General features: G+C 49.8%; 1 protein-coding gene across 5 annotated transcripts in view; it reads left to right on the top strand.

Annotated features, from left to right (window-relative positions):
- Positions 1-10000, top strand: part of dati (datilografo) — a 140713-nt gene that overhangs the window by 119906 nt on the left and 10807 nt on the right. For 4 of the 5 annotated variants that reach the window (XR_011224511.1, XR_011224510.1, XR_011224512.1 and 1 more), the window contains exons 3-5: positions 3102-3286; positions 6371-6500; positions 6930-7097. Coding sequence is in view for 2 of the 5 variants with exons in the window: in XM_069312729.1 (XP_069168830.1) it covers positions 3102-3286; positions 6371-6500; positions 6930-7097 (483 nt within the window). In the remaining 3 variants the exon portion in view is untranslated. Of the gene's footprint in view, positions 1-3101; positions 3287-6370; positions 6501-6549; positions 6680-6929; positions 7098-10000 lie in introns of all 5 variants that reach the window. The other variant, XM_069312730.1, reaches the window with a different exon arrangement.

Here is a 10000-nt window from a genome sequence, read left to right as displayed (position 1 = left end):
GATAGACCAACGCCGTTTTAGATTCAGCTACTGGGAACAAAAGTTCCAAAGTAGCACGGGCTATGGTGAGCCCGTTGTGGACTTACCTGGCACAGGAGCGGTGCTGTGACTGTTCGATAGACCAGGCACATCACCGCTGATAGACTATTCCCCCCCCCCTACCACACCACTACCACGGGCCACTGTCCACACTACTCCATCTGGAGTGCTATCCGCTCCAGAAACTAATGGATGTTTCGTACTTTTTCCAAGATGGCTCAAGGCTTTTATGCATCACTTATCCTAAGCCAGAGTGGAAATCAAATGGATTGTGAGATATATATATATATATATATATATATATATATATATATATATATATATATATATATATATATATATATATATATATATGTATATATTCAACTTGAGTACAGCTTCCCATGCCAGTAATACCAACCCTTCAACAGTAGGCAGCTTTCAGGTAGTGTTACCAACTACTCATTAATCAATGCATGATTGCTTGATCAAGCTGGAAAATAATGAATGATTCCTGCCTTAGCATGTTCAGTATCCTTGCAAACTTAGCAAGAACCGCTATCAACAGCGCTGGCGACCCACAAAACATGGATCTATAAGCCATTTTCCGCTGGAAATCAATATACATATTAAACTAGTTATGTATTTGTTGTGAGAAAGGTTTTAGAATGAGGGTGAAGTGGGTCCATTAGGAAATGGACCCATTTTGGCGCGCATTTCCATGAGGAAATGCGCGCCAAAATGTTGCTGGTGCATGCCGCTAGATGGCAGGACGTGTCTGAAACTTTTCCCGCCTTCTTCTACTTACGCTTTGATTGGCTCCTCCCTCCGTGCTTTCAGCCAATCGCCGCCTTCCTCGTCCATCTCGCTGTGCGGGAAAGTCGCATCCTTAAGCACGTTGGAGATTAAACCTTCCCTTTTTTTCGGTTTATAAGAAGCCGCGGCGTTTTTATGTAGGGAATTTGGCTGCAGGCTTCTGATAAGTGAAGCTACAGGCGGTTACAGTTCCAGGGATAAGTGGATATAGGGGGAATTAAACATTTTCCAGTAAGTACATGGATGATTAAGTGCTGCCGATGGTGGGGGATATTCTAATTAAGATTTTTTTAGGGCTTTCTCACTCACGATTGAAGAGTCTGAATAATCCACGCTGTTGAGGCTTCAATTGTTTCTTGGCCTGACTTGCTTGAGCGCCATTTGAAGGTGTTTGTGTCTTCTGTGGTGGTGTGGGTGGTAGTGGGGGCTGTGTGCCTCTTCTGTGGTGGCGTGGGTGGCAGTGGGGGCTGTGTGCCTCTTCTGTGGTGGCGTGGGTGGTAGTGGGGGCTGTGTGCCTCTTCTGTGGTGGTGTGGGTGGTAGTGGGGGCTGTGTGCCTCTTCTGTGGTGGTGTGGGTGGCAGTGGGGGCTGTGTGCCTCTTCTGTGGTGGTGTGGGTGGTAGTGGGGGCTGTGTGCCTCTTCTGTGGTGGCGTGGGTGGCAGTGGGGGCTGTGTGCCTCTTCTGTGGTGGTGTGGGTGGTAGTGGGGGCTGTGTGCCTCTTCTGTGGTGGCGTGGGTGGGTTGCTGTGTCTATAATTCTTGCTTTAACACACGCACACACACCCAAAGTAGCCCACTACCCCCCACCACCTTCCCCCACATGAGAGATATCTGTAAGAACACTGTGAAGCTATCAGCATCCTTTCCTGTGGGCACCCATCCGGCCTCTGACCTGAACCTCTGTCATTGCAGACTGATTAAACCACCAAAGAGAGGTGGCACGGGCATGAATAACCCGTATGTGTCTTATCATTATTAGTCACAGTCTTTCTCCATCTTCATATCCACGTCACTCTATCTTCCATCAACCCTCCCCCCCCACTCCATCTATCTCTCCCCCTCCTAACCCCTTTTCCCTCCTCTCTCACCTACACCCCCACCCCCCCACAAGCCCACCTACATTCAAACTATTAATATTTAAAACTCTGTAATGAGTTTCTGGATTTAGTGTTTGCCAAAATGCTTAGTCGTTGCTTCGGTCAACCCCTATCTCTATTCTACCCCCCCCTTCCCCCCCTTTCTCTCTATCTCCCTTTCTATCTCTCTCTCTTTCTCCATTTCTTCCTATTATGCTTCCATCTTTTCTCCTGATCTTTGCTTCTCGTTCCCTCTCTACTCTCTCCTGTTCCATTGGTCGATATATATATATATATATATATATATATATATATATATATATATATATATATATATATGACCGACAAGGTTAGGTTAATAATTCTAACAGGAATTTTCTCAATATTTCTTATGTTTTTCTTCACTGTCGGTGGTAAGAAATATTGAGAAAATTCGTGTTAGAATTATTAATCTTACCTTTTCGGTCTTATTCAACAACATATGTTTAAATTATGTTTAGATGTTTAAATATGTTTAAATTGTGTTTAAAATTGTTTAAAATTGTTTAAATTTTTTAAAATGTTTAAATTGTGTTTAAATTTTTTTTTAATGTTTAAATTTTGTTTTAAATTGTTTAAATATGTTTAATTATGTTTAAATCATCATTGTATTAATGGTTTTTAATATTATTGTTGCTGAAATAACATTTGAGCATTAACAGAAATAATGCCACTACATTACACACAGAAACCACGATAACCTGATGTATCAAATGAAGTTTGATTAAGGTAGCGTCTGAGATACTCTCAGGCGCAGGTTCGAACCCTAGTCACGGCCCTAATGTTCTTTTAAATTCAGCTACTTAGAACAAAAGTTCCAAAGTAGCACGGGCTATGGTGAGCCCGTAACTTACCTGGCACAGGAGCGGGGCAAGTAGCACGGGCTATGGTGATCCCGTAACTTACCTGGCACAGGAGCGGGGCAAGTAGCACGGGCTATGGTAAGCCCGTAGTGGACTTACCAGGCACAGGAGCGGGGCAAGTAGCACGGGCTATGGCGATCCCGTAGTGGACTTACCAGGCACAGGAGCGGGGCAAGTAGCACGGGCTATGGTGATCCCGTAGTGAACTTACCAGGCACAGGAGCTAGGCTATGGGGGTAGACCATTGTGGATTTGTTCATTTAGAAATAACACCGTTCTTCTCTTCCACAGGTGAACGCCCTTACAAATGCCACATCCCTGATTGCGGGCGAGCTTTCATTCAGCTGTCGAACCTACAGCAGCATCTGCGCAACCACGATGCGCAGCTGGAGCGCATGAAGAACCGACCGTTCCACTGCAACATCTGTGGCAAGGGCTTCGCTACGGAGAGTTCGCTAAGGACTCACACATCCAAGGTAGAGAGGGAGTGAGAGAGAGAGAGATTCACATCTCTTTTCATTTGGTTCAATTATCTATCCTCTTCTGGCCTCATTGGGGTGGGCCTATTCTTCTCTATTCTTCTCTATTCTATTTTTCTATCCATATGGCTACTTTGCGATAGTACTTTCGCTATTTTTAAGGCGCGTCGTTGAGTACTATCTAGACGCTCCTAGGAGGCGCCTAGCGCTCAAGGGCGCTTCTAGGACGCTCCTAGGATGCTCTTAGCGCTCTAGGACGCTCCTAGCGCTCTAGGGTGCTCCTAGGACGCTCCTGGCGCTCTAGGCCGCTCCTTGGACGCTCCTGGCGCTCTAGGCCGTTCCTAGGACGCTCCTGGCGCTCTAGGCCGCTCCTAGGACGCTCCTGGCGCTCTAGGCCGCTCCTTGGACGCTCCTGGCGCTTTAGGCCGTTCCTAGGACGCTCCTGGCGCTCTAGGCCGCTCCGTGAGCGCTCTTGGCGCTCTAGGCCGCTCCTGGCGCTCTAGGCCGCTCTAGGCGGCTCCTAGGACGCTCCTGGCGCTCTAGGCCGCTCCTAGGACGCTCCTGGCGCTCTAGGCCGCTCCTTGGGCGCTCTAGGCCGCTCCTAGGACGCTCCTGGCGCTCTAGGCCGCTCCTTGGGCGCTCTTGGCGCTCTAGGCCGCTCCTATGACGCTCCTGGCGCTCTAGGCCGCTCCTAGGACGCTCCTGGCGCTCTAGGCCGCTCCTAGGACGCTCCTGGCGCTCTAGGCCGCTCCTTGGACGCTCCTGGCGCTCTAGGCCGCTCCTAGGACGCTCCTGGCGCTCTAGGCCGCTCCTTGGGCGCTCTAGGCGGCTCTTAGGACGCTCCTGGCGCTCTAGGCCGCTCCTAGGACGCTCCTGGCGCTCTAGGCCGCTCCTAGGACGCTCCTGGCGCTCTAGGCCGCTCCTTGGGCGCTCTAGGCCGCTCCTAGGACGCTCCTGGCGCTCTAGGCCGCTCCTAGGACGCTCCTGGCGCTCTAGAGCGCTCCTTGGACGCTCCTGGCGCTCTAGGCCGCTCCTTGGGCGCTCCTGGCGCTCTAGGACGCTCCTAGGACACTCCTGGCGCTCTAGGGCGCTCCTTTGACGCTCCTGGCGCTCTAGGGCGCTCCTTGGACGCTCCTGGCGCTCCTTGGACGCTCCTGGCGCTCTAGGCCGCTCCTTGGGCACTCTTGGCGCTCTAGGCCGCTCCTAGGACGCTCCTGGCGCTCTAGGCCGCTCCTTGGACGCTCCTGGCGCTCTAGGTCGCTCCTTGGACGCTCCTGGCGCTCTAGGCCGCTCCTTGGACGCTCCTGGCGCTCTAGGTCGCTCCTTGGACGCTCCTGGCGCTCTAGGCCGCTCCTTGGGCGCTCTTGGCGCTCTAGGCCGCTCCTAGGACGCTCCTGGCGCTCTAGGCCGCTCCTAGGACGCTCCTGGCGCTCTAGGCCGCTTCTTGGGCGCTCTAGGCCGCTCCTAGGACGCTCCTAGCGCTCTAGGCCGCTCCTAGGACGCTCCTAGCGCTATAGCCCGCTCCTAGGAGGCTCCTAGCGCTCTAGGCCGCTCCTAGGACGCTCCTAACGCTCTAGGCCGCTCCTAGGACGCTCCTAGCGCTCTAGGCCGTTCCTAGGACGCTCTAGGCCGTTCCTAGGACGCTCCTAGCGCTCTAGAACGCTCTAGGGCGTCCCTAGCAGATGATAGGCTTCAGCGGTTTGCAACCACCGTCCACCGGAAGCCATGCAAGCTATTGCATACCTTTTAACCTCAATTGCAAGCGGCTTGCAAGATGTCATTGTCAATGGTTGTCTATAAAGATTCATTGATGATCTGTGATGGTGATGAACACAGAACAATTTGTTTCTACCGTTGAGGTTTGATGGTCTGAGATCGCGATGAATATCCAGATATAAGAAAGAAATTGAATTGGCTGTTGAGCACTAGGCCAATCATCACTAGGAAGTCATCACTAGTTGGCGCCTGTTGATTTGTAATACTTACAGAAGTTCGCGGGAAGAAGCCTAGAGTTCGCGGGACGAAGCCTAGAGTTCGCGGAGAGGCCTAGAGTTCGCGGAGAGGCCTAGAGTTCGCGGGACGAAGCCTAGAGTTCGCGGAAAGAGGCCTAGAGTTCGCGGAGAGGCCTAGAGTTCGCGGAAGGAGGCCTAGAGTTCGCGGAGAGGCCTAGAGTTCGCGGAGAGGCCTAGAGTTCGCGGAAGGAGGCCTAGAGTTCGCGGAGAGGCCTAGAGTTCGCGGAAAGTGGCTGCGGATTGCGGTCAACCATCCCTGAAGTTAGTCCTAAGGAGCTGAAACATCGGCCTATTAAATCGGCCGAAATTGGACACGATAAAAGCCTAAAAAAAAGGACTTTTTGAAAATTTGAAAATTTGAACCGTGCCAAGACATCAACTGCCATCTTACTCAACGGTCATAGTTTCTGTTTGATGTCTATTCTTATCTTTAGATACATATATATATATCTTTTGCCAGCTGGGGTCATTTATATTTATCAATGTGTAAGGATGTTTAGTTCTAAGTAACATTGGTCTTGTGTAGTTTTAAGATGAGGTAAAGGCAGTTAGAGAAAGATTATGCCATTCCCAATAGAGCTTTTTTTGGTTAGGTAACTGTTGACCTATTAACTGTTTCTCCCTCACCTCTCCTCACACTTCTAAGAGTCCCTCGCACACTGTGACGCAAGATTGCTCGCCACATCTTGTCGGACGCAGGATATTAGGGATTGGTGAAGCCATCTGCTTCACCAATCGGTGTGTGTGTGATTGGAAAAAGGAGGATCCTTCCCTATGGCGCTGTACCCATCAAACGAGGATATAAATATACCATATGTTTACCTATATATAGTTGTGATAGGATAGGATGTGCTATGCTACCAGAAAGGTGTGATAGAATATAGCGATATGAGGTAGAATTCAGCGCGCGAGAGAGAGAGAGAGAGTTGTAGTCATGCACTTTGATGTGCATGACTGAAAAGGCACTTTGGTCCATGATGTTTGTGTGGGAGGAATGCGTGGTGAGAGGAATTATATGAGGTACGAGGCAGGACAGTGGGCTTCACCCTGTGTGGTCTCTCTCCCACAGCACGCAGCCCTGGTCGGCGGCCCCAACGCTGTTAATTGTCCTCAGTGCCAGAAATTGTTCATGAATGGAGAACAGCTGATGGAACATATGAAGTATACGCATAGGGACCCTAACGCTTCGGGAGTGGCAGGTTAGTTGACATTCCTCATATACTATCCCTTGTTATTGTCTTCTCACAGCACGCTATCCACATCGGAGGCCCGAGTGCCGTTCACTGCCCTCACTGTGACAAGTACTTCATGAGTGGAGAACAGCTTATGGAGCATATGAAGGTGGTTCATAGAGACCCAAATGCCTCAGGTGTCGGAGGTAATGTGGCCTTAATGGGCCGACGCCACATTTCCCTCCACCCCCCCTAAACTAACCCCTATATCATATCATATATGATCATATATCTGATATATGTGTGTGTGTGTATAGCATTTAGCCATAAGATATATTTGCAGCACTATTTTCACTGTTTATCATTGTATAATTGCTGTTATATACAAAAGTATTATTGTATTAGGGTGGAATTAGGCTTTTGAGGCAAGCCCGCTAAGGTGTATTCTTTTTGCAGCCAAGCGACGAACTGCGTCCCATTCGTGCCCGGTGTGTGGAAAACACTACGTTAACGAGGGTAGCTTGCGCAAGCACCTTGCCTGCCATCCTGAGACCTCTCAGTTCACCTCCTCCTTGAGGATGTGGCCTTGTTCCGTGTGTCACGCTGTCTTCACCCACGAGTCAGGTTAGTCTCCCCAAGCGTTCTCCATCCCGAAGGAGGGTGAGTTCGATGAATTTGCCGCTCCCGAAGGCGGGTGAGTTCGATGAACTTACCGCTCCCGAAGGCGGGTGAGTTCGATGAACTTACCGCTCCCGAAGGCGGGTGAGTTCGATGAACTTACCGCTCCCGAAGGCGGGTGAGTTCGATGAACTTACCGCTCCCGAAGGCGGGTGAGTTCGATGAACTTACCGCTCCCGAAGGCGGGTGAGTTCAATGAACTTACCGCTCCCGAAGGCGGGTGAGTTCGATGAACTTACCGCTCCCGAAGGCGGGTGAGTTCGATGAACTTACCGCTCCCGAAGGAGGGCGAAGTTCGCTAAACTTGCTCTATGATGGGTTGGCGGAATAGGAATGGAATGACACATGTTGGAAGGAAACTAGCAGGTAGCAATGACTTAGGCCAAGTCACTAAGGACTAGTCAGGACTAAGTTAGGCCAGCTAACTTAGTCCTGCCTACCTATGTCGATTCACCCATTGTCAGCCTACCTAATGATGTAGTCTAAGACCTATCTGTCAGCAGGCATTAGGCTACATCTTCATGCCTACTTAACTCTTAATGTGCCTAAAATATTTTAATCCTGAAAAACATCGACATTCTAAAGGTTTTTTATATTGTTTTGCAAAAGATACGTAATTTTGGTAAACTATAATTAATTTTGGTAAACTATCTTTCATTATATTGCATGGATTTACTTCTAATTATGCGTACGACTCTGACGAAAAGGCCTGACTTATGAACTAGTTTGTTAAGTGTAACGGACAATTACTATGCAAATAATTTCTCACAGGCTTTCAAAATTTTTGTACACTTTCAGTGTCCAATATGTTGATGTGTTTATTGTTTGGATGTAATCTTATACTGAGTGAACATGTCTCTCTCTCTCTCTCTCTCTCTCTCTCTCTCTCTCTCTCTCTCTCTCTCTCTCTCTCTCTCTCTCTCTCTCTCACACACACATACAGTATATATATAATGTTGGTTTAACGTATATTGTGATTTGTTTCTTTTAAGTATATATTTTAGGTAATTTTTAAAGTATTTTATTTCAATATCTTCTCAATCTGGCCTACCTATAGAGCTCAAAATACTATAGAGTTCACGAGGCTGAGCAGTGAATGAGCGGTGCCCAGTCAATCCCTCTACCCTGTCAGAGATTCGAACCCTGTTCTCTCGCTCTTACCTGACAAACGAGAGTGACCCGGAATGGTATTATCAGGGGGAAAGCGTCAAGCCATTACGACTATATAGCACTGGGAAGGGGTCAGGATTTGGGATGGGACGGAGGGAAAGGAATGCTGCCCCAACCACTTGGGGGATTGAACCCCGACTTGCATGAAGCTCTACCGTCGCTCTACCGTAAGTGGTTGGGCATGATAGATTCGGAATGGCTCGACCGTAAGTGGTTGGGCATGATAGATTCGGAATGGCTCGACCGTAAGTGGTTGGGTATGATAGATTCGGAATGACATCTGGGCACCGTAGGATAACTGGTCACCATTCCGTTCACTGTAAATTGCCCTCGGGCACGCAAATAGTGACTCAAGAGTACTGTGGAGAAATGCCCAACAGATCACTGGAACATTGTCTAACACAGTGCACAGTTACAGCCACAACAGACCACTGGAACATTATCTAACACAGTGCACAGTTACAGCCACAACAGACCACTGGAACATTATCTAACACAGTACACAGTTACAGTCACAACAGACCACTGGAACATTATCTAACACAGTGCACAGTTACAACCACAACAGACCACTAGACCATTATCTAACACAGTGCACAGTTACACCCACAACAGACCACTGGAACATTATCTAACACAATGCACAGTTACAGCCACAACAGACCACTGGAACATTATCTAACACAATGCACAGTTACACCCACAACAGACCACTGGAACATTATCTAACACAGTGCACAGTTACAAACTCATTAAGATTTCAACTTAGATTCAACAGAGTAGAAGAAGTTGTTAAACACATGGGACAAAATCTTACTGAAGCGACCATACGAGTCATAAATACTCACACTCCGCCCAAGTAAAACAGAAACAAGCAACACTTAGTGGGCCAGCCAGAGGCTTAGGGCCCGCCCAGTGGGCCAGCCAGAGGCTTAGGGCCCGCCCAGTGGGCCAGCCAGAGGCTTAGGGCCCGCCCAGTGGGCCAGCCAGAGGCTTAGGGCCCGCCCAGTGGGCCAGCCAGAGGCTTAGGGCCCGCCCAGTGGGCCAGCCAGAGGCTTAGGGCCCGCCCAGTGGGCCAGCCAGAGGCTTAGGGCCCGCCCAGTGGGCCAGCCAGAGGCTTAGGGCCCGCCCAGTGGGCCAGCCAGAGGCTTAGGGCCCGTCCAGTGGGCCAGCCAGAGGCTTAGGGCCTGCCCAGTGGGCCAGCCAGAGGCTTAGGGCCCGCCCAGTGGGCCAGCCAGAGGCTTAGGGCCCGCCCAGTGGGCTAGCCAGAGGCTTAGGACCCGCCCAGTGGGTCAGCCAGAGGCTTAGGGCCCGCCCAGTGGGCCAGCCAGAGGCTTAGGGCCCGCCCAGTGGGCCAGCCAGAGGCTTAGGGCCCGCCCAGGGGGCCAGCCAGAGGCTTAGGGCCCGCCCAGTGGGCCAGCCAGAGGCTTAGGGCCCGCCCAGTGGGCCAGCCAGAGACTTAGGACCCGCCCAGTGGGCCAGCCAGAGGCTTAGGGCCCGCGCAGGAAAATCCCTGCAAGAAATAATTGACTCAGGGTGGCATGGATGTTAAATAGTTGGCTGATTCAACTTCTTATTGAATAATATTTAATTAATTAATTAATTAATTAATTTATTTATTTATTTATTTATTTATTTACATATATACAAGAAGGTACATTGGGATTGTGAGGATACAT

The sequence above is a fragment of the Procambarus clarkii genome, chromosome 73 (genome assembly GCF_040958095.1).
Source record: "Procambarus clarkii isolate CNS0578487 chromosome 73, FALCON_Pclarkii_2.0, whole genome shotgun sequence".
NCBI lineage: Eukaryota > Metazoa > Arthropoda > Malacostraca > Decapoda > Cambaridae > Procambarus > Procambarus clarkii.
Note: the sequence above shows the minus strand (reverse complement) of the source record. Positions and strands in the feature narration are given on the sequence as shown.